The sequence below is a fragment of the Setaria italica genome, chromosome VI (assembly GCF_000263155.2).
Source record: "Setaria italica strain Yugu1 chromosome VI, Setaria_italica_v2.0, whole genome shotgun sequence".
Lineage (NCBI taxonomy): Eukaryota > Viridiplantae > Streptophyta > Magnoliopsida > Poales > Poaceae > Setaria > Setaria italica.
Window position 1 is genome coordinate 33,046,405 of NC_028455.1, and position 23,237 is coordinate 33,069,641.

Here is a 23,237-nt window from a genome sequence, read left to right on the forward strand (position 1 = left end):
GGGGGGGGCCCCCCCCCCCCTCCGCCCAGGGGAAAGGGGATTCCCCCCCGGGGGGATTTTGGCCCCAAAATTGGGGGGGCCCCGGGAAATTTTTTTTTTCCCCCCAAATGTTAAACACCCCCCCCCCCCTTTTGGGGGCCCCCCCCCCCCCCCCCCCCCCCCCCCCCCCCCCGGGGCATTCATGCATGCCCGCAGCAGCAATCCATCTCCATTTGCTGCGCTCATGGACTCCGCCTGACGCTGCCCATCCACGCACGAACCACGAGCGCCGGATCGACGTCCCACCTGCAAGAGACGCCGCCTTCATGGAGAAGACGCCGTTCCGTTCCATGAGGAATGGAATGTGACGCGGTAACAAGTGGCACGATCGAAATCACTGGAACTTTCTCCTCCACAACAAAAGCAGGTAAAGAAAGAAAAATCACTGCGAATTTCGCAAAAGCTTCCGGATGAGGCTATCTATCACTGACTGCGTGTCGTGAAAGGAAGGCTCAGCGACCATGGCAGGAGCCAGCAGCGGCGGCATCAGCAGCAGCTGCTTCTTAAAATCTAAAGGTGCATCATGGCATCTGAGCAGAGCCGGCCGCACGCTCGCACGTAGCATCCATCCATGACGGAGAGCCCTGCCCAACAAGTGCTCTCTGGATCTGCATGCAAGATGCAATGATCGGAAGCAAAAGAGGATGGGAGGGTACAGCGGCTACCCAACCAAAAAAAATTCAAAGATTGCAGCAGTGTATAGTGAGCCTCAAGCTGCTGCAACCGATGTGATCTTTTTGCATGCGATGATTGAAAGGAGTTTTGTCTAGAAGCTGAGCTGCGTCCTCCTTATTTAACGTCATGTTACTTAGGCCAAGCAAAGCATGGTTTTTGACTGTAACACAGAACCTGTTCCCGGTAGTGAAACGAAGCATGTCGCTTTGAGGGAGTGTTTGGAATTATACTAATTAGAGTATTAAATATAGACTAATTACAAAACTAATTGTTCAGATAGACTAATTACAAAACTAATTGCACAGATGAAGACTAATTCACGAGACGAATCTATTAAGCTTAATTAATCCATGATTTGATAATGCGATGCTACAGTAAACATGTGCTAATGATGAATTAATGGATTACTTAATCTTAATAGATTCATCTCGTGAATTAACCTCCATCTACGTAATTAGTTTTATAATTAGTTCATGTTTAGTCCTCCTAATTAGGATCCGAATATTCGATTGGACACGAACAAACCAACCCCCCCCCCCCCCAAGCGTTGCACATAAGCTCCGAGCTGAACGGACAGCAGCTTCCATGTTTAAGCCCCTACTGTAGTATGGACATGTCAGGTCGACATAAAGGCATGTACATGTCATCAGCATAAGGTAGCCGAAGGAACGGCATGAGCGCGCCAAGAGCTACGCAAGGCGCCGGCTAACGGGAAGGAGGTGGTGCCACATATGGCTGTCAACAGGGGAAGAGGATGGGGGAACCGTCGCGGCGCAGGCGGTTCTCGGAGAGGTCCAGCTTGCTCATCTTCTCCTCGCACCACAGCAGCTGCTCCTTGCTCAGCTTCCCCATCCGCAGCACCCGCGACACCACCTTGACGTCGATCAGCGCGAACAGCAGCTGGACCTCCTCCATCGTGCCCGGCCAGGTCTTGCTCTTCCACCCTTTCTTCTTCTTGAACAGCTCCTTCACCTTCGCCTCCTTCTGCAGGTTTGGATGTTGACAACTTTCCATTAGCAAATATTCAAGAAACAGTACCGCACAAAGGCCTTAGGCCTCTTTGGTAATGTCCACAACTCACAACTTTGTGGCCTGAACGACATCAGATTCTAGGAAAGATACATTCTATAGCTATTTTTCGGAGTACCATGGAAGACAAGATCAGACATACGGAACAAAGGCAACGAAAGATCACAAAGATCTCAGCAGGATAGAATTTACCTTATCGAGTGAGGATTGCACTTGATGAATTGAGCTTCCAGTGTGGCCATGAGCACTCATATGGGCACTATTCTTTTTCTTGTCTTTCTTCAGGAAAAGGCGGAAAGTTAGGATAGACTCCTCTAACAATTTGATAAGATCAGGTGCGAAAATCGATGGTTCCATTTGGTCTTCAGTGTTATCTTTCTTGTCTGCAACTGAATTGAGAGAACAGAAATGATAAGCAACATAATATATCAAACACAACTGAGCATCAATCACTGGAGTATGCACTACAAACAAGTGACCAAATTTGTGCACTAAAAACAGATATTATCAATCATGATGCGAATTCAGAAGCCTATTCAAAGAAAGGAACAATTGAATCGTGACACAATGAACCAAAGAAGAACCGTGCTACTGTGATCAATACTTATTACCTTACTGTAGAATAAAGAACAATCTGATGCAAGATTTTGGTACAGTATTTCATATACTTTGCATTATACATGTTGCAGCAGTAACTGGAAAGAATTCATAAGTAATGCAGCCAAGTATTATGGATGCACAAAGCTAATGTTCAACAAGCCAGCTAGCTGTACACATGACATTACTTACAAGAACTTCAGAATCTAGATCTATACCGAGTCCTACTGACAATACAGGGACTGACAAAAAATTAAGAAATCAGCATCATAATAATTGAGGAAGCTTCTGTGCATGGCATACTTATCCATGTCACATCTGCAGATAAAAAGCTCTAAAAACTAATGTGTAGCACTTTAGTCATTGATTCAGTACGTGTTATTGGAACTTAATTGTAGGAACAATGAAACATGCAGCTCTTAATCCCAAACATACGTATACTCCTTCTACCATCATTTTGAAAGCACTCGAGTTATGGTACAAAACAAACCACTGCTAACATTTCCACAATGTTAGATGAACATGAAATAGAAAAGAATCCAAGTTTAAATAGTACATCACTGCTCATTGATATTGCCAGTGTACCGCAGATTAAATTGGATTGTACCACGTGAAATGTGTAGACTATTCAGTACCTAAATTTATTTACTGCAGTACTAGGCTAGGACAGGGCATAAAGCATGAATAACCTAAGAAGGTTTACTCTGCAGTACACTTAACTTGATATGACCAAACAAAAATGTCCCATGTGTATGGGCAACATCAGATCTATATTTTCCCTCAGCATAACGATCTCCAAACATTTCCACAATATTTGGAATGGTACAGGATTTGAAATCAACATTACGCCATTGTCAAACAGGTTGAACTTCTGGAACCATTTTTTTTCATGTATAGAAACAGCATTCACTTAAGTGCCAAGCAAACAGGAATCATCAACATACCTAGAGACGGACAGTATGCATGCAAGAGTCACAATCCATGACATCTCATAACGGAATAACCTTTATTCCACATACCTTCTATGATATTGTATTTAGAGAAATAATTCTAAAAGTTAAATGTAGATTGAAAAGTATTAGGCATTTGCTTAATCACACCAGCTGTCATTAAGATCTCAAATGCAGAAATCAGTTTCTCTCACACTAGAGATGCAAGCATTGTTTAAATTTAAGTTAAGAACGCGACAACAGAAGTCTATAAAACCATAACACCCATGAAGATTCAGTGAAAATTCAACAGCCCACAGGAACACATTTCAAATGGTATAGGTTACATTTATGTTACCTATGCAGTAACAACCCAAAGAATCTTACCTTGAAAAGTGGGGACTTGAAGCAACTTTGACAACAAGCTCCTAGATCGTGCATATATCTCGACCCGGGTACCATGCTCAAATGGCTCATTTTCAACGAATCTCTGCAACAGAACCTGGAATTGCTGGAACGCTTGAGCAGCACAGCTGTAGGTTGTAGGATTGTCAGGTTGTGCTGCAACTATAAGGCTCAGGTGCACATATGTACAATGCAGAGCCTCCCAGCTTAACGAAACATGAGCAACATATGCAGTTTCAAGTGTTTGATAAGGATCATCTTCGCTTTGCTTTTGCTGAAGTTGCTCACAATCCTCCTGGAGCTCATCCCTTCTTTTGAATGAGAGGTTGCGCAGGGTAGATGCCAATTTGGATGCTGATCTTGGAGACTTTTTGGACATGTTCAGTGACTCTAGAAAGGTTTTTTCCAACCGTTAGAATGGTGAAAGTATGCGGAAGGACTTATTTAAATATATCAAAAATCAATGGCACACTAGAAAACAGCAGTAAAATGGAGTTGTCAAATTTATGAAGAGAAGCAACACTGCTTAAGGTGAGATGGAATCCTGAAGACAATCAATAACATGTGCCGAAGACATGGAACAGGAAATATTGACTGATTCGGTGAGACAAGTAAAGTGGCATGGATTTCATCAGGAAAAGGTGAAAGTCCTAAATTGTTCCATGTGACAAAATAGTGTTACCTGAACACAGGTGCGTATGTACGAGTCCGACTTCTTCCCAGGTTCAGGTATGGGTGTCCAACTCACAAGAAAAATTGGACATGCCAAATACCACTAGAACCAATAGAGTAAAATTTGTTTCCGACTCAGACTCAGGTAACCAGGTAACGCTACACAGAATACGACAACAGTGGGTGAATGTGTTTGTCTTGCCCTATGTCAGCTGCCTGGTGCTACGGTTTCATTTTAATAAAAACAGTTTCAAAGAGAGTACAAGCAGGCAATCGTGGACCTACCAAATGAGGCATGCAAGTACCATAGAACACCTGTGTTCATTAAGCATCTTTACAGTAGTATAGTAGGGACTGCGCTTTAACGTGCTAACAAGGCTCGACATTAACCATAATTTATACAGCTAGAATAGCAACAACAGCTGGACACTGATAACTACGAGGTTTCCAAGACAAATTTAGCTAATTTCACCAGCACCAGACTATATACATGCATAATAACAAAAATGAAAAGAAAAGAACCGTAGATACATGCATCATGTTACAGTCAACTGAATGTGAGAAAATACAACCAAGCATATACTAAGAAACATCCACTATCGGCCACATCTTTTACCTGGATCCTTCATGAGCTGCGCGATCATCTTATGAAACACCAGCATCCTCTCACAGTACTTATCATATAGAGAATCGAACCCACACAGCGGGAACCCATCACCGACATCCGACTCCAACCACTCCCTGGAGCTGCTCCCTTCCTCCTCCCCTTCCTCCCCACCGTCCTCCTCAACCTCAGCGCATTCCTCCTCGGGGATGAGCACCATGAAGCTGTTCTTTCTCAGCTCCTTAAGCCTCCGCTTCACCTCATTCGTGATGAAATCGTCATCGTCGTCCTCCTCCACTTCCTCCACCACCCCATTGCCCGCAACCGCACCCTCTATCTCCTCAGCTTTCTCCCCCAAAATGTCACCTTTCTGTTGCTCCTCGGAGGCCCCATTTCCAGCGGCACTGGCCTCGTCATCGGACTCCACGATCTCGCCCCCACCCCCGGCGCCCTTCTTGCCCTTCCCGAACTTCTTGATCTTGAAGAAATCCATCGGTCCCGAGCCTCTAAACCCCAAAGCTCAAACAGTCCCCAAAGCCAAAAGATCCCTCCTTTTCTTTTCGACGATCCTTGACCCCCAAAGTCGCCCGCTCCCTTTCGCTTTCCCTGCAAACATCAGACGAATGACGGGATAGATAAAGGATCGAGGGGGCCGGAGGTGATTCAAAGGAACGCCTAAAAGAAAGAAACCCTAACAAATCGTGAAGTCGCGCGGGTGCTCAACGGCCAAAATACCTCTGGTGACGGCCCCCAATCCTGCTGCAGCTGGAATGCGGGAACAATCCGGCACAAAACCAGCGCGACGGGCCCCCTCAAGATCCGCCGAATCCGAGCCCGCCCGGCTCCCCGGGCGTGCCTCCCTCTCCGCCGGGAGGGCCGGCTCACGGGCGCGCGGCGGCGGCGGCGGCGAGCGGCATCTCCGTGGACCGCGAGGGCCTGCGTTACCAGAGAGTGGTCGGCGCCGCGCTGCTGGTTTCGTCGCCTCGGGGCTGGGGGGTTTTAGGAGGTGGGGGGGAGTCCGGAGTCAGTATCTGGCCTGCTGCTGCTGGTGCTGGTGCTGGGGCTCGCGGTGCGGCGGCTCGCCGGGTCTGCAGGCACAGGGTTCGTGGCCGTCGGGGTGAGTGCTGGATGGAGCTGGGAGGAATCGAATCCGAATTTTTAACCGCGGGTTCGAGGGTTTAAGCGGGGGGTTTAAGCTGTGGTTAGGGGCGGCGGCGATCGCGATTAGCGTGTGGTCAAAGACGACGGAGCAGAGGAGGGTGGAGTGGTGTGGCGTGGAGTGCATGGGAGACCGAGCGGAGCGTACGACGCCTGTCGCGGTCGCTGGTCTTCCCAGGTGCGGGGCCCCCGCCTCCTCGGAGACGATGAGCTGGGCCGAACCGGATGGAATCAGGCCCAGGTGCAAATGAAGCCTATATGAGGCCCAATTAAACCATTCTTCTAACCCACACCCACCAAAAAAGGGAAGGGGAAAACGGAACTCAGATGATCGATTCAGTGGCCCGGCCCGCGGCGGGGACGGGCCATCTTGTTTGCTCGCGCGAAGCTCCATTTTTTTCTTGGCTCGGTATGTTGTTAGTCTTCGTGGTTACCTTTTTGACCATCTCACTTCGACAAAAAAATAGTCAGACGAAACGAGTGAACATACGGGCAACGATAGCGTGTTCGCTTCAGCTTATTCAGTCGGCTTATCAGCCACCAAACAGTATTTTCCTCTCACAACAAATCAGTCGTTTCAGCTTTTCAGCCGGCTTATAAGCTGAAACGAATAGCCCCGTCCAATCTCGCATAAAAAAATAAAGAAAGCACTAGTGGTAGGAAATTTGGAGGCGAAGAAAAAAAGCCAGCAAAGTCGGTGGCTAGGCTTGCCTCAAAGTCCAAAAGTTGGTAAGCACTAGCGTGAGGTCCGTTTCAGCTAGCCAACTCTTTTCCGTGTGCTCCATCTCTCTCTCTCAATCGTCTCTGTGCTTTTGACCTCAGCTAGGAGGGGTTTGGTTCCACGGACTAAAGTTTAATCCCTATCACATCAAATATTTAGATACTAATTAGGAGTATTAAACATAAACAAATTACAAAACCAATTGCACAGGTGGAGGCTAATTTGTGAGACGAATCTATTAAGCCTAATTAATTCATGATTAGCACATATTTACTATAGCATCAAATTGTCAGATCATGGACTAATTAGGCTTAATAGATCCGTCTCGCAAATTAGCCTCCATCTGTGTAATTGGTTTTATAATTAGCTTATATTTAATCCTTCTAATTAGTATATAAACATTCGATGTGACAAGGACTAAATTTTAATCAGTGGAATCAAACACCCTAGCCTAGACGACTAAGTCCAAATGTCCAATCACGGTAGGTAATTTCCTCCCAAATTTAAGACCTTTTGTTTTGTATTTAGAACGCGAGAATTTTACTATACCGCTTCCTGTGGAATTCCGGCTCAAATTCACGTGGAAATTGCAGAATTAGACAGCAGCTTCACGTACAATACCATTCGACGCTGTAAGGTCAGTGTCAACCCATGGTGTCCATAAGTACTGTCAATCTTGCCAAATTATCAAGACATCAATTCTAAAAACTATACCAATAACTCATGATCATGTGGAGCCGTAATAATTTTTCTCTCCTCTCTCCCCTCTCTTATTCTTCGTTGGAGATTGTGTGAACATCATGTCTTGCATGAGATTCAGTTTCTCCATGTTTTTACATTTCTCCTCATTAACTCTCATGCCATCTCAATTTTTTACCTACATAGCATCATATTTAATACTATGGAACTCAGCTGAGGTGGAGGGTTGGGGCTGGCTTAACGATTTGACCGAACCCAACAAATTCGTGGATTCCTAAATGACCATCGAATCCACATCTCGCCAGCCGCTAAACCCCTTGCAACGAACCACCGCTCCACAAGTACCGCGATCGTCTTTTCAGCTTTCCACGGGCCCACCTCTTATTCGATTTCCATCAACATCAATGGAGTATCGTGCCATTCATGAGGCTAGGCCCTGGCCAGTTCAGTTTGGTGATGCATTTGAATGTTCCATGTATGTTCATATATATACTCATCCATCATCCATCCTAAATTATAAGTCATTTCAAGAATCTTGGAGAGTCAAAATATCTCAAGTTTGACCAAATTTATATGATAATATAATAATATTTATGATGTCATCTAAGTATCATTAGATTCTTCATCAATTATATTTTCATAGTATACCTATTTGATGTCATAAATCTTTATAATTTTCTCTATAATTTTGATCAAACTTGAGATGATTTGACTCTCCAAGATTCTTGGAATGACTTATAATTTGGGATGGCGGGAGTATTTTTTAATAATGTTCATGTTTTCCTGCTAGTTTCCCCATCAAGTGAAGTGTCTCAAAAGTGCAGCGCATGGTAGGTCGGATTCTACAGTGCGTCTCTTTCTAAGATCAAATCCACCAAGAAACCATCTGCATTTTGGTAATCATAGATACCCAATTCTGGAAAGCACACTATGCACATGGAAACTCATTTCACATTCAGCATTACTGCTTAGAAACGAGTCTAGGGAATTTGAAGGCCGAAATGGCATAATAAGTGGTGATTTTTTACCGACTTTCGTAATCTCAAAATCCGTAGATAACCTCTCTGATGTGCTCATAAGAACATGGCGTTATGCGCGTGTTTACTTGAGCGTCGTGTGTCAATTTCTTTTTAAGAACATGATACAAAATTGAAGAGGAAATATTTGCATTTCCCTGAGAAATAAGAGTGAAATCTTTATCCAAACCAAACCAACCAACAAAAGCGAGTAAAAAGCACACGAAAACGATCTCGATGTCGTGGCCGATCCCGGCAAGCCACCTGTCGCGGGCGGCCGAGAGCCACCTCGACGGCGACGCGGCATCCGGGCCCACAGCACAGTGACCCCAACCCCCAGTCCCCACTACGAAGCCCCACGTCCCGGACCCAATAGCTAGTCGCCACGTACGTCCCCGCCCCGCCACGTACCACATCACGTGCCCCGCCCCCGCCCCCGCCCGCCATCAAAAGATCTGCGCGCTGCGCGCACCTGCGCCGAATTCCTAACGACACCACGGCACGAGCACGAGCGCGAGCACGGTACGAGTTGGCGAGACCTCGTGGGCCGCGGCGTCGTTAGAACCAAGGATTGGATTGGCCTCGCCGAGGAGGAGGAGGAGGAGGAGGAGGAGGGAGCTGGTGGCGAGAGGGGCTCGCGGGGATGGGGATCTCGAGGCCGCTCGCGGTGGCGCTGCTGCTGCTGATCGCCGTCGCCGGGGCGGCCGCCGAGGAGGAGCCGGCGGTGGTGGTGGCGGACTCGGCGGCCGGCGCGGTGGAGGCCGCGGCCGCGCGGGCCGAGGAGGCTGCGGAGGTGGCGGCGCTTAGGGCGGAGCTGGAGCAGCTCAGGGCGAAGATCTCCGGCTTAGGTCAGTGGCAACCGGTTCTAAATTGGTGACGGGGAGCGCTTGATTTACTTTCGGGGTGATTTCGCTGGGGGATGGGGTTGGTACAAAACGTCGAATTCATGCTTCGGAGCTGGGTTGATTTGTCCCGTTCCACTTGAATTGATGCCCCTCTGGCGAGCCCGCGGGGTTTAGGGGGGGCCGATTCGATGTGGTGGAGGTGGGATTTCGGGGATGTTTAGGTGAGCTAGCGGGATCTGTTTGTTGGGGGTTTAGCGTGTTGGTGCTTCTGGGTAGCGTGCGCGGCAGTTCTCGATCGATCAAGTAGCTCGGTGCTGCGGAAGTTTATCTGATGTTTCCGTGCTGATTTTGGTCGCGACTCTTGAGATGAATCATGAATGCGGAATTGGGTACTTCTATCTTTTTTTTAGGAAACTGTCCAGTTCAGGAAGACAATTGGCTGCTTCTGTTATTTACCCCCACATGGATTTGTTCGTTTCTAATTGTGGTTTTGCTTTACAAATGTTTTTACTACTTCGTCTATTTACTAATAGTGGGCCACAGTGTAATAGCAGTTGCTGTGCTTTTGCCATGCATGGTGATCCCTTGCAATAATTTTTGGGGCTTGAATGAGATGTACTGAACCGTCCAACCAAATGCACCTAACCCAGATCGTCAATGCCCTTAGTCTTATCTTGAATTGAATACAATGCTAACAATATTAATTGCAGTAAAACTGGAAATTTAATAGTGCTCTGAAGAAGCTTCTACTAGTGAGGGTTTAAATTCAAACTGTGTCCCAACTTGGAAGTAATATCGTTGATCTTTGTGCTGTTTTTGTCACTAGCAGAGAAATCTGCCTAACTTTGCCACTTTGAAAATGCGTATTAGCTTATCAGATCCTTCCAGAACTATCGTTGAAGTAGATGGGAGTATGATTGTTTTCATGCTACAGAGTCAGACATGGTAGAGCGATCCAAGGAACTGAAGAACAAGGATGGTGACATCGCAAAGCTGGAGAAAGCCATTGAGGAGAGGTCACAGAAGATTGCTTCTCTGCAGGCCGAGATTGCTTCCCTCCAAGTATGCAATCTATTATGCAGCACTAACTATTAATACACTCTGTTGTGCAACTTAGAAATAATTATAACCTTATGCCTATCCATGTGCAGGCACAGGGATCTATAGCTGCTGAGGAGCAGGCAGGCAAGGCCAATGCCCGGGCTGTTGAGCTTGAGAAGCAGGTACAGAATATAGAAGTTCACGAACTCTTAGAATTTGCAACTATGTGTTTGTGATTTCTCATTTTATCTTTCCCCTATTCCAGATTCAGAAGCTGAAAAAGGATATTGAAACACAAAGTAGCCAGAGAACAGCACTTGAGTCTAGGGCTAACGATGCAGAGAAGAAGGTAGAAGAGCTGACTGCAAAGCTTAATGCTGTAAGTGCACAATCCTTGTCTATCGTGCAGTTCCGCGAAGTTTTTCTTTTTGGGTTTTCTGTGGTCAACTTAATTGTTTTTCAGGTGTCATGTATTACTGTAACTAAGTCTATCTGTTAAGTGACTATGCCATTTGTTTTCCCCTTTTCGTTAACAGTAGTTACAGGATCCATTATTTATCAACTGATTCATAGATCCTATTTCTGCACCAGAGTTTGAAGTCCACCTAAAATTTAAAATCATATTGAAGGCCTCTCTCTGTAATGAAAAACATTCAATAGAATAAACATTTTAGGTGTTGGATTCATTGCTCATATTTATCAATGTTTTGACCTTGGTAGATCCAAAAGGAAAGTGATGACAAAAAGCGCAAAATCAAGAAGACAGAACGTGCTCTTAAAGTTGCTGAGGTTTGCAATACATTTGTTTACTATTACTTCACTTCTGTCCTGACAGTCGTGTGGATGTTACATTTTTTGTTCTTTCACATTGTAGGAGGAATTGATGAGGTTGCAGCTAGAAGCAACAGCTAAGGCAAAGCAGCTGACGGAGGTAAAGATATATCCTGTCACTATCATCAATTGTAGCAAATGTAATAACATCCTCTGAGCATAGTTAAATATAAGATTGAATCGAGTATGTATAGTGCTCAGACATGTCTTTTAATTCTACAATTTCTTAACTAGACTAAGCATGTCAAAATTCTGTACTACTAACTGATCTATTCCATCTTTTCTACTTTTTATTGCTCTTTAAAAGCAGTTTTAAAGTAGTGCAAGAACAAATGTTTAACCTACATAAATTTTTATGGTTCCCTAAATGTTAGTATTTGCAGTTATTTTTTAAGACATCGATATAATTCAGTTGGGTAGTTCCCTTTTTTGCTATCAGTTTTAGAGGGAGGTTTCAACAATAGCTTCATGAGTTCAAGATGCACTTTGGGCACTATATGTCATATGGCACTTCACTAATGCGTCGAAACTTCTAACCGTTACCTGAAACTAGGCTAAGTAGATTGATCCTATTGTAATTCTAATGCCTTGAATGCCATATGCTTGTTTTATGCCTTTTTTTTCCACTGTCGCCATCTACAATGAATGTAAGATACCATGTGCACTCTCGTTTCCTTTTGCAGGTTCATGGAGCATGGTTGCCACCTTGGTTAGCTGCACAATATGCTCAATACCTGGTAAGAGGGAAATCACAAAATATGTACGGTTGCAATTTCGTGCTCGTGCTTCTCACCTCTATCCTCATCATCATTTGTAGGAAGTGGTCTCAGGTCACTGGAATCAACGTGGGAAACCTGCCATGCAATTTTTTTTGCAGAAGGTGCCTCTTTGTACTAGCTTTTATTTTAATTTCAATATGCCACAAGTAAATCACCATTTATGTCTACATATCTAATATTTCAGGCATCAGAAAAATCAGCACAGGCGAAGAAATGGGCTGAACCTCATATTGAGACTGCTAAGACGGTAGTGTCTCACTGCTCATTAACTCCATTGTTGATGTATTTTAGTTCTTTTTGAGTTATCTTCCAATGACAGTGTGCTGACAAAGATTGCTTTCTATGGTTTAAGAAATGGATTCCTGTTGCTAAGGAAAAATTGGTTGTCCTCAAGAAAAACGCAGAACCTTATGTACAAAAGATCTCAACAAGATCCGTGGAGCTGTATGAGTCATCCCGGGTTGCTGTGACACCTCATGTTGTCAAAGTTAAAGAACTTGCTGATCCTTACTACCAGGTACTTGTAGCACTTCCTGTTTCAAGAATATATACAATTCCACCTGTCACTTTGAGAGCAGCAGTTGGTTGATTATGGTAATCCAGTGCTTTATCATATTCATTATATGTGGTTTTTGATGTGCATTTATTTGTTGATGTTGATCCAGGAAGCCAAGAAGTTTTCCAAGCCTTACATAGATCAAGTTGCTGAGATCACAAAGCCACATGTTGAGAAAGCTAGAACTGCTCTGAAGCCGTACACTAAAAGAGTTGTTCATGCATATGGGTCATTTCTTGAGTCAGCAACGACATACCATCGCCAGGTTCGTGGTTCTTTTCCACTTCCGCTCCAATTCCTGGTGCATGGTTTTCAGTGCCTCCTTTTGTGCCATAGGCTATAGCTCCAAACCACATCTCAATTTTTAGCATCCAACTTCTGCGGTACTGCTTCTCTCCACAGCTTTACCTCTGCCTTAGATGTAGCATGCTGTCTGTTTACATGGGATATGCCCTTATTGTAGCCACCTTACCTAAATGGAGCTCCTATGAGGTTATTTAGCAGCTTCTGCATTCTGCATTGTGCCTAGAGATAGTGGTCCACTGGTGTGGATAGTTTGTGTGCTCTTCTATTTTAGCAACTTCATTTAGTTCATGATTTAATTTGTGTCATGTCCTACTTTTAGCAGATATGTTTAGTTTTTCTATAATCTAATGAAACCCTTCTTTTTGTGAAGATCGATGTGACAAAACTTCAATGTTTTCTTCTCCTTTCTAGGTTCAAGCAACCATCTTGGACAACCTTCACCAACATGAGATAACGAAATCACTTGCGACGAAGGAGTTGGTTTGGTTCCTGGTAAGGAAACCTGAAAAAATCGCCCAAGGAACCGCAGCTTAGTGGCCATCTAACAAACCTATATCCTTTCTGTACAGGCTTCTGCTTTGCTGGCTCTGCCTGTTTTCATTATATTCAGGCTGCTAATAGATACCTTCTGGTTAGTTTCTCATATATCAACAGCTGATTTCAATTCTAATCATCGGTGGCGTGACCCTAAGTGAACTGACATTATCTGCCGTTGCTTCTATGTAGCACCAAAAAGAATAAAAGATCTCGTGGCGGTAACGGTAACCATGGCCACAGGAGACACAAGCGCCGGCACACAGACAAGTAGATCAACTATCCAGCGCTTAGGGTTCGTCTGCTGTGTATGGTTGCATATCTTCAAGCGGTGCCATGGAGGAAGGAGGGTCATGGTCTCATGGGTAACCCTTACCGTGAAAACATTGTACACCAACATTTCTTCTTCTTTTTACATTTTCGCCCCAGGTGTAATATGGACGTCAGTGGCAGCAGACATTTTATCTGCACTTTGCTGGGGTTCAGGGGTTAAGCCTCGGCCTTTGTTTCATTGTTCATTATTGTTTATTGTAATTTTGTGAATGCGTTTGAGCTTGCGTGCTTGTTCTTGTTGCCTTGCTGGTGACCAACATTTGAACTTATGTATACAAAGTGGTTGTTTAGCTACCAGGCTGGAGTTCAGCCCATTGGTCTCACCATTCTGTGTATGGTTGGCACCATGACCTGATAGAATGGTTGTTGACTTTCGGTTGGTGAAGACGTGAAGTATCATGAGAAGGAAGGGAATGTCAGCGAGCATTGCGAATGTGGGCCGTGGTGGGCTGTAACGTGAAGTATCCCCGGGCGATTTTTGCTCGGCGGCAGGCCCCTGGCGGCCCGCGCGACGAGAGGCCGGACCAAGACTCGGCCGGCCGTGCGAGCTCTCCTCCGCCGTCCGCCCTCTGTAAACTTGTTGGGAACTTGGGATACTGGTCCTTGATTGCCATAATTGGGGAAAATGGAGTTTTTGAATCCCCTCCCCGTCGGCTTCTTCCACCGGAGCCAGCGACGACGAAACCGCGGTTCCTCCCGTTGGATTCCTTCTCCCGGCGCGCTCCCGAACGCGGCGCTCTTGCACGGCGATCTGTTCAAGCACTGCCGCCTCATCGCGTCCCGGAATGGCTGCCTCGTCCTCGAGCTCCGCCGCGCGTCGCGCGGCGCCGCCCTCAGGCTCGCCGTCGCCGTGCTCAACCCCGTGACCGGCGACGTCCCGATCCTCCCCACACTCTCCGGGAAGGACATGCGCGGAAGTTACGCGTGCGCGCTGCTCGCCGCCGCCGATCCGCCGCACCGCGCAGGCGCGCACCCACCACATTCCGGCTGCTCCTCGTCTAGGGGCCCTATTGTAAAATTTCGGATCCTATATTTTCATAAAGCCCCCTAGTTTGGATCGGGATCCAAATTAAGTGTCATTTTGTAATTCCGGGTAAAACATTTGCATAAAATCTTCTGTTTTGAATGGCGATCAAATAAGGGGCCTACTCGAATGTATATTTGCATAAAACTTCCTGGTTCGTAAGGCTCCGCCTCCAGCGCCGATGGCCGCCGTCGCCATCCGCCCAGGTTCCGTTCCAGCCGGAAGCGCAAAGTCAAGGTATATTTGGATCATGTACTCCTATTCCAAATTACTATTCGTTTTAGTTTTTCTAGATTGATAACTTTTAGTATACACCTAGATATATGCTATATTCAGATACGTAAGTAAAAGTCATGTACCTAGAAAAATCAAAACTAATATTTATTTAGGATGGAGGGAGTACATATTATAAAAATTATGGGTCACGGATACAAATTACTAAAAGCTCGATGCTAAAAATCTAGGTAACAATGATACGAGGGCGGATCCTTGGAATAAAGACGGTGGATACTGAAAATCTGAATATTATCTGCTGTTTAGCTGGATGGAGCCATCATAGGAATCTAGATTGTTTGATTTTTTTTGTTATCTACAACATGATCTGGTATGTTTGGATTTAATACCAGAATATTCGATTTGATAACATGCTACCAATTCTTCCTTTCTTCTGGTACACAAGTCACGTCGCGCCGTCGTCCACGCAGCCACGCCCACCGCGTCCTCCCCGGCCTCCCCTCGTCACCTCGAGAATATTCTCACCTCGACCGAGAAGGAGCTACCAACTAGCCGGCGAGTCCAGGTCGTCGTTGCCGCGCGCCGCAGAGCCATGCCCTGACGGATGACTGTCCCTGTCCCCCGGGAGCAACGGCGGCAAGCGCCTCAAGCGGACGCCGCGCGTCGAGGAAGACGGCGTTCCCCTCGGCGACGAGATCCTTCTCCAGGTATTCGCCGGTCATTCCCTGGAGACGGACGACCTCGTCCGCTGCGCCGCCACGTGCAGGCGCTGGTGCCGCCTCGTCAGCGGCGAGGCCGAGTTCATCTGCCGCCTCAGGCGGCGGCCGTCGTCCGACCGCTACTACTTCCGAGTTCCGCCCCCTCGCCGTCGGCTTCTTCCACCGGAGCCACGACGACGACGAAACCGGCGCGCCGCCGCGGTTCATCCCGTTCGATTCCTTCTCCCGGCGCGCTCCCATCTACTCGAACTCTGCGGCGGTCTTGGGCGGCGATCTGTTCAAGAACTGCCGCCTCATCGCGTCCCGGAACGGCCGCCTCGTCCTCGAGCTCCGCCGCGCGTCCCGCGGCGCCGCCCTCAGGCTCGCCGTGTTCCACCCCGTGACTGGCGACGTCTCGATCCTCCCCACCCTCTCCGGGAAGGACATGCCCGGGAGCTCCGCGTGCGCGCTGCTCTCCGCCGCCGCCGACGTCCCCGCCGATCCGCCGCGCCCCGCATCGTCCACCGCTTTCCGGCTGCTCATCGTCTACAAGCCTGCCGGTCCTACTCATCCGACACCAAGGCATGGGGACCCAAGGGCCAGGCATCCGGCGCCAAGATCGGCGGCGCGCGCCTGGGCAAGATGCCAAGATGGACGCCGGCGTCCCCGCCCGCGGCGCCGTGTTCTGGCTGCACGGGGCCACTGTGTTCAGCCTCCGCGTCGACACGCTGGCGGCGGCGGTCGAGACCTTATTCCCCCTCCGCAAACGGAGCAGCGAGCTCTGCCGCTGCCTCTGCAACCGCCGGCTCGCCGTCTCTCCGTCTCGCCGGACGGGCGGCTCTGCGCGGTGCAGGTCGGCCGAGGCAGCTGGAACAAACTTTGTGATCAGCATCTTCCGTCGAGACGATGAGAGCGCGACGAAGCGCACGTGGGCGAAGCCGCAGGACGTGGAGCTCAACCGGTTCCTGCCATGGTGGAACATGAGGAGGGTTTGCATCCGGGCGGTCTGCGAGAAGAGTGGCCTCGTCTTCTTCGCGACCGGCGCCAACGTGTACGGCCAGCCGGATGCCCGGCTGCGGGACCTTGCATTGTACGTGCTTGACCTGGAAACGAAGGAGGCCATGCGGGAGGTCCCGGCTCCTGAGGGCGGCTGCTTCGTTCGCAAGTCGTCGTGGAGCTTGTATGGCTACGAGATGGACCTGGTGTCGTATACCTGAGCTCGCCGAGCGAGATAGTCTCATGTGAAGGGGGTGTGCATGGATACTCAAGCCTGCCTGCAGACATTTTTTCCCTTCAAGCACTATAATGTCTATATTATTAGGTTGTATCAATGCAGAATACATAGCGGCATAAAATGAGGTAGATGGCATGATGAATCAAAACACAAAAAAGGATTACTTTGTGTAATGGTGATGAGGAGCAAATCATTTTGATCAAAGCAGTTGTACATGCAAAAAAAGAAATGTAATGACATCCAGCCGTCATAAGCTAGACAGTAGCCACAACAGATGCAATGTGAGCATTACAGTACACATACATAATCCAATATTGAATTACGACGACATATATACAAGACAACGGAGCTGCTAGCGCCCGGACGTCCGATCCGGGCTCTAGCGTCGGACGCTGCCGCAACCGTCGATCGAAGGCAACCACAGCCGTCAGATCTACTCATGAAAAATCCCCACCGCAACATTACACCAGTGTTGCACACAACATGATCAATTCAGACGCCCACGTATGCACCGCTTCCGACCCCACACGGGGACCGCCCCCCCCCCCCCACTCCGCTTCCCACGTGCATGGACGCGAGACCATCTGCGCTTGCTTGGCGGTGCCCTAGCAGCTACGGCGGGTGGGGTCCTATGGCAACAAATGCAACAACAGATCTACTTTTGCAACATTCAGATGAAACACTTGCAACATAGGTCAAAAAAGCTAAAACACTTGCAACATCCATCTGAAAACACTTGCAAATGCTAGAAAACACTTGAAAAGTAACATGCGTATGAAAAATTGATGAAACATTTGGACTGCATAATATGTATATATCCATTGCAATATATGCGTATAGTCATTGCAATATATGCAACATCTAGATCTACTTTTGCAACATGCATATGAAACACTTGCAACATACTCCTGAAACATCTGAAACACTTAAAACGTACACTTGCAACATGTGCTCTCGGCAAAACTTGGCAGGCGAAGCACGGCACAGCGGGAGCTCGTGTGGTGCACCCCTTGCCGCCCCTAGCCGGGGGGAGTGGTGGCTGGCGCCCTGCCACGCCCCGGCGCTCGCGCGGCTGCACGACGGAGCATCTCCTCCCCCACAGAGCAGCTCCTCCGGCGGCTGGCACGGCTCACCCCTGGCCATGGGGAGCGACAGCTGGCACCCAGCCGTGCGGCGTGCGGCGCTCGAGCAGGCACCAGTGAGCTTGCTTGGAGGAGGGCCGTGTGAATGTGAAGGGCCCTACCACCCGAGCTCCACACGAGAGCCTCGTGATGAGAGAGAGATGAGTGGTGCGGAGAAGGAAGAAGGCTGACGGGAGATAAGGTGGGTGGAGGCGTGGAGCATGTGGACGGGCATCTGCCATGTAGCGTCCGATATTTTCATCTGCATCCGGACGTCCGGTTGCTAACAATATTGACAAGACAACTACACGCAGGTTACCTCTTGATTTTATAAATTACACAAAAAGAACACCTAAATAGCACATCCATACACGAAGACACTGGTTTTAAGTAAAATGATACTGGTTTAAAAATTATAACATACATTATACATACCACACACTATGTCTTGTTGATCGATTATGCCTTCATCTTCCCTTTAATTTGCTGATCTACAGATCAGGGAATTCCCTGCTTGGCGTTGCGGATGGAAGAGAAATTGCAGCACTGCTGCTTGTGGTATCAGTAGCAAAGCTCCTCGGAGAATCACTTGTAGCAATGCCTTCAAATTGACGAGGGCTTTTGTTCTGTGCCTTCCCATACTTCATGTCTCTCCTAAGCATCACAAGCTGTTCTGCTACCTCATTCATATCTGGTCGGTCGTTGACATCATCTTTTAGACACTCAATTGCCAGCTTGCCGATTTGTTCCAGTATAAAGATATTCTCTTCAGTTGCAATGTCCTCGTCGAACATTGCCCTTCCACTCCCTTCCTTGTCATACAGTCGGCAGAACTCTATGATGAGACTACTGTTTTTTCCGTACACAATCTTTTTCCTAGTAATGAGTTCCAAGAGAACAGCACCGAAGCTGTAGACATCACTCTTTTGTGTTAAGAGTCCCGTTTTCATGAACACAGGATCTATGTAGCTCATGCACCCAATGACCATCGTCGCAATGTAATTGTCCACTTTCAACAGCTTCGATAACCCGAAATCTGAGATCTTGGGGATCCACTTATCATCAATAAGTATGTTGTCCGGCTTGACATCTCCATGCCGTATGGTATGATTTGTGAAGGAGTGCATGTACCTTAGTCCTTCTGCAGACCCAATTGCAATTTCTAAACGCAGGTCTAGTGGTATGGGCAGTCTGCTGTGAGTACCATCCCCATGGAGGACATCCTGCAGGCTCCCTTTGGCAGCAAACTCATACACCAACATCGGAACATCCACCTCCAGGCAGCAACCAACGAGTTTGAGAATGTTTCTGTGGATCATTTGCGACTGGATGGTAACCTCATTGGTGAAATCTTCCTTTCGCTCTTCGTTTACTTCGATGGATGACTTCACAGCAACCATTGAACTGTCTTCAAGAGTTCCTTTGTAGACCTTTCCGAAGCCTCCTTGACCAAGAACCTCAGAGTTGTTCTTTGTGATCTTATTCAGCTCATCCTTGGTGAAAATCTTGATGCTCTCCACTTTCTGTAGTGCTGAACCACCGTTCTTTCTAAAATATTCATTCATTCTTCTCTTATGGATCACCATTAGTGTAAGAAGTATAGCAACAATCAACAAAGAAATGCCCAAAGTGATGCCTACAAAGATTACACACGCATCAGAGTGATCTTCACACATCTTCTATCTTTTAAAGAAAAAAATATCAATACATAGAAGAGAAGCAATAATTTTATCTCTTCTGTTGCACAAATCTCAATATACATCCAATGACAATATTCACAAGAGAGCATATGCCAAGAAGAAAAATATCGTGTTCCAATTCATACCTAGAGCAAGCTGTGCCGCAAGAGGGAACTTTGGGCTGCATGGTTGTTCTTTTGGATTACCATCGTTCTGGTATCCTGCACGGCATTTGCATTCGTAGGAACCCTCGGTGTCCCGGCAAACACCGTGGCATGGATATTCAGTGGGCCGAGCGCACTCATTAATATCTGTATATGTTATAGATGATGTGAGCCTCTCAACAATTCAATTGCAAGCTAGATTGAGGCAAGTCGATGTAGTTGATGAACCTTTTCAATTATGTCGCTAGATTTAGTTTTGTAAAAAAAAATCATTTAACTACTCACTCGGATGACCGGATCACAATCTATAGGTTTGTCCAAAGTCAAACATTCTTAATTTAACCATCAAATTTTAAAAACATACAGAGTTTTGCCACATAAGGTTGATGCTACTAAATCTATCATAAAAAGTAATATCATAATATATAACTTTGTCTTCCTGTTTGAAACGATATGCTTTTATAGAAATTGGTAGTCAAAGTTTCATCTTGCAGATTGTTCGAATGTCCTAGACTAATATTTTTCTCACTGGAGGGATTTTAGTTTGTCTTCTTAATCTTTCTTAAAAAATATCATCTCATTTAGCCCCCAAATTATTAAACCAAGGCTAATAATGCATTTATTATTTCTTATCAATTTGTGTTTAATTTTGCTAAGATGAAATTGCATATAGTATGTTAGAAATTTTAAAAAATCATGATTAACTTATCATATGTTGAGGGTTAAACCGCTATATGCTTCTGATCTATCGAAATAATCACAAAATTGCTAAGTATGCTCGTGATCCTTGCAAAAAAAAATCAAGTTATCACCCCTAATATAAGCTCCATCTATCTGACAGAATTAATTACTCTCTCTCAAGTTAATCATGTGTGTGTGTGTGTGTGTGTGTGTGTGTGTGTGTGTGTGTGTGTAGTCCTATTTAGCAGAGCTCCGATGAAGGAAATGTTGGATTTCTTGGAGCTGGGTACTTGTAGCTCCAAGAAATCCTAGATCTGGAGCTGGAGGTGTGTAGATGGCATTTCAATGAATCATTTTGTTTATAGTTTAGATTGAATATAAATATTTAAACTATTGTAATTTAGTCTACGAATTTTAGATCCAATCTTGGACCTTGGAGCTGGAGATTTTCCAAATTAATTGGTAGTCAAAAGTAGCGCCTGTTTGGCACAACTCTAGCTAATATATATCAATTAAAGTTATTTTTTAAAACCACTTTGAAGATAAATCTAATGATCCTACAACTTTTAAAAGATCATCGATGAGAATATTTGAAGAGGCGGTGTTGATAATAACAATTAATATAAGTCCTGTTGGTATACACCGTTTTGTTTAGAGTTTTGTAGTTTGACAACAGTTTTGACAAGCTTTGAAAGTGTTTATGTAATTATGAAAATTAAACCATGTTATCGCTACAACTATAGTATTTCGGGTTTTTTTAGTTTTACAAATTCCAATCAGGACTTCTTCTCTTTTTGAAACCATGCATGGTTTTGCATATCTCCTGTCTAAAACTACAGTTTCTTGATACAAAGTTTTTTTTTTTTGAAAAAAACAACAGCATCCATACTATGCCCTAAACGTATTGAATCATGCTGTTGCAGAGATCATGGAGTGGCAGGATCGGACCGCATGAGCACTGCTGCTTACTTGTGCACCCGTTGACGATGTAGGGGTTGCCCTCGTAGCCTTGTGTGCAGTTACAGAAATATCCAGGGCCATTGCTGGAGTTGACGCACTCGCTGTGATCGCTTACGCAGGCGTACTGGGGCTTGTTCTTCTTGGCGGCGGCAGCGCACGACATGGACGTGGAGCTGCTGTTGCCGCCGCTGCGGATGGCCCAGTCGAGTCGCAGCGGCATCGTCTGGTTCACCGGCATGGTCGTCAGGTCGGACGCCTTGAACGAGTAATAGCCCCTCTCTACGATGAAGCCGTAGTCGCAGGGACTGAACTCCTGGTCGGCGTGCGACCAGGTGCTAGTGCTCCCGAACTGCATCCAGTTGTCGGTGAGGCCCGGCGGGATGTCGACGTGGCAGCAGCCGACGCCGGCGCACTTGCCGTCCTGCGCGCTGCCGGAGTCGTTGCAGAAGGTCATACAGCCGGTGTAGAAGGTGTACTTGTAGCGGCCGGGCGGCCCGCTGTTGGTGTACATCAGGGTGTTGCAACCGAGCACGAAGAGCTCATTGTGGGTGTCGGAGATGCGGTACACGCCATCCGCGTTGAACCTCACCGTGCCGTAGGACTTGCCGGTGCTGTCGCCAGTGGAGTTGAAGCACTGCCACGCCACGGGCAGCAGCACCCGGGCCTGTGGGCGCGGCATCACGGAGAGGTTCAGCACGGCGATGTCGGTGCCCGCCAGGACCGGCGCGACGGCGCTGCCGTTGCCGGTCCTGGCGCAGCTGATCTCGAAGCCCGGGAGGGAGCAGTTCACGCCGCCGTTGCTGGTGACGATGCCGAACGGGTAGGGGATGTCGACGTCGCCGCATCTCGTCTGGCAGCCTGGCTCGCCGATGAGGCTCGCCGCTGTGGCCGCCATAGCCAGCGCAGCCAGCATGATCAATGCCGGCGACGTCGCTAATTTGCTATAGCTACTGGTAGCCTACTAAACTATCGCACTGTCGACTATCGTTGTAGTCACAGCTGCATGAATCCTTTGGCTCGACGCTCTTTAAATAGCAAGCGACATGCACCTATTGCAGCGGTGACCTTCAGTAAAGGATAAATCCTATTGTAGTCCATGTTGTGTTTTAATTTATTTGTTTGGATAACCCATCGAATATTTTCCCGTACTCCTAGTGTCAGTCCATATGCATGTAAATCCCTATTTTGAATAATGAAATAAGAAATTACATTTTAACCATTCATTTCTAACAGTATATTGTCAGTCACTACCAAACCAACATCATTTTCAAAGTATTTTGCACATATGAATCTAGTGATGCATTTTTTACACTAAAGAAACATAATTTCCGTTCAAAATAAAATATTCACTACTAGAGCGTATTATTACGTCACTTGCTAGCAACACTTCTTTCGTTATGCTTATACAAGCCATGCTTTACAAAATGACAAATGACATCGTAGCCTATGTTACGTGACATTTATTTTGTTTTCTCCTACAACAACTCCATTTTACATTGTTTAGGAACAGATATAGCATTCACTACTGGAGAACTGATTTTCCATCCAGATATTTTTTTATCCCAATTAACATCGAACCCGAGACTAAAGGCAGGTCAAAAATGAGGCACGAAAAGTACACCGATGGGAGAGGCTTTAGGCAACAGGGGGGCTTTTGTTCTAGTTGGAATTTC

General features: G+C 46.6%; 3 protein-coding genes across 3 annotated transcripts; 1 reads left to right on the plus strand and 2 right to left on the minus strand.

Moving 5' to 3' along the window:
* Positions 1 to 1,277: 1,277 nt before the first annotated feature.
* LOC101780195 lies at positions 1,278 to 6,201 on the minus strand. Its single transcript, XM_004973901.2, has 5 exons — positions 5,686 to 6,201; positions 4,963 to 5,556; positions 3,657 to 4,064; positions 1,936 to 2,132; positions 1,278 to 1,698 (listed from the first exon to the last, which is right to left on the minus strand). The coding sequence occupies exons 2-5, from the start codon at positions 5,441 to 5,443 to the stop codon at positions 1,453 to 1,455; spliced, it is 1,332 nt and encodes a 443-aa protein (XP_004973958.1). The 5' UTR covers positions 5,444 to 5,556; positions 5,686 to 6,201; the 3' UTR covers positions 1,278 to 1,452.
* Positions 6,202 to 8,987: 2,786 nt separating this feature from the next.
* LOC101779784 lies at positions 8,988 to 14,011 on the plus strand. The gene is made up of 14 exons (XM_004973900.3): positions 8,988 to 9,392; positions 10,324 to 10,451; positions 10,541 to 10,612; positions 10,696 to 10,809; positions 11,151 to 11,219; positions 11,305 to 11,361; positions 11,945 to 11,998; positions 12,079 to 12,141; positions 12,225 to 12,287; positions 12,393 to 12,557; positions 12,706 to 12,861; positions 13,314 to 13,394; positions 13,472 to 13,533; positions 13,629 to 14,011. Exons 1-14 carry the CDS (start codon positions 9,188 to 9,190, stop codon positions 13,708 to 13,710), a joined length of 1,371 nt encoding a protein of 456 aa, XP_004973957.1. The 5' UTR covers positions 8,988 to 9,187; the 3' UTR covers positions 13,711 to 14,011.
* A 4,374-nt stretch (positions 14,012 to 18,385) lies between these two features.
* LOC101779396 (wall-associated receptor kinase 2) lies at positions 18,386 to 22,305 on the minus strand. Its single transcript, XM_004973899.2, has 3 exons — positions 21,574 to 22,305; positions 19,906 to 20,070; positions 18,386 to 19,716 (listed from the first exon to the last, which is right to left on the minus strand). The coding sequence occupies exons 1-3, from the start codon at positions 22,241 to 22,243 to the stop codon at positions 18,572 to 18,574; spliced, it is 1,980 nt and encodes a 659-aa protein (XP_004973956.2). The 5' UTR covers positions 22,244 to 22,305; the 3' UTR covers positions 18,386 to 18,571.
* Positions 22,306 to 23,237: the final 932 nt, after the last annotated feature.

Bases quoted from the DNA above. Each gene is read 5' to 3' on its own strand.
- LOC101779396 (XM_004973899.2), bottom strand. From the start codon at position 22,243: ATGCCGCGCCCACAGGCCCGGGTGCTGCTGCCCGTGGCGTGGCAGTGC. The intron at 20,071-21,573 runs GTAAGCAGCAGT...TAACATATACAG, and splicing joins CATCGTCAACGGGTGCACAA to ATATTAATGAGTGCGCTCGG. The intron at 19,717-19,905 runs GTATGAATTGGA...TAATCTTTGTAG, and splicing joins TGCGGCACAGCTTGCTCTAG to GCATCACTTTGGGCATTTCT.
- LOC101780195 (XM_004973901.2), bottom strand. From the start codon at position 5,443: ATGGATTTCTTCAAGATCAAGAAGTTCGGGAAGGGCAAGAAGGGCGCC. The intron at 4,065-4,962 runs GTAAAAGATGTG...AAACCTTTCTAG, and splicing joins GCAGCTCATGAAGGATCCAG to AGTCACTGAACATGTCCAAA. The intron at 1,699-1,935 runs GTAAATTCTATC...CCAAACCTGCAG, and splicing joins TGCAATCCTCACTCGATAAG to AAGGAGGCGAAGGTGAAGGA.
- LOC101779784 (XM_004973900.3), top strand. From the start codon at position 9,188: ATGGGGATCTCGAGGCCGCTCGCGGTGGCGCTGCTGCTGCTGATCGCC. The intron at 10,452-10,540 runs GTATGCAATCTA...ATCCATGTGCAG, and splicing joins CCGAGATTGCTTCCCTCCAA to GCACAGGGATCTATAGCTGC. The intron at 10,613-10,695 runs GTACAGAATATA...CCCCTATTCCAG, and splicing joins CTGTTGAGCTTGAGAAGCAG to ATTCAGAAGCTGAAAAAGGA.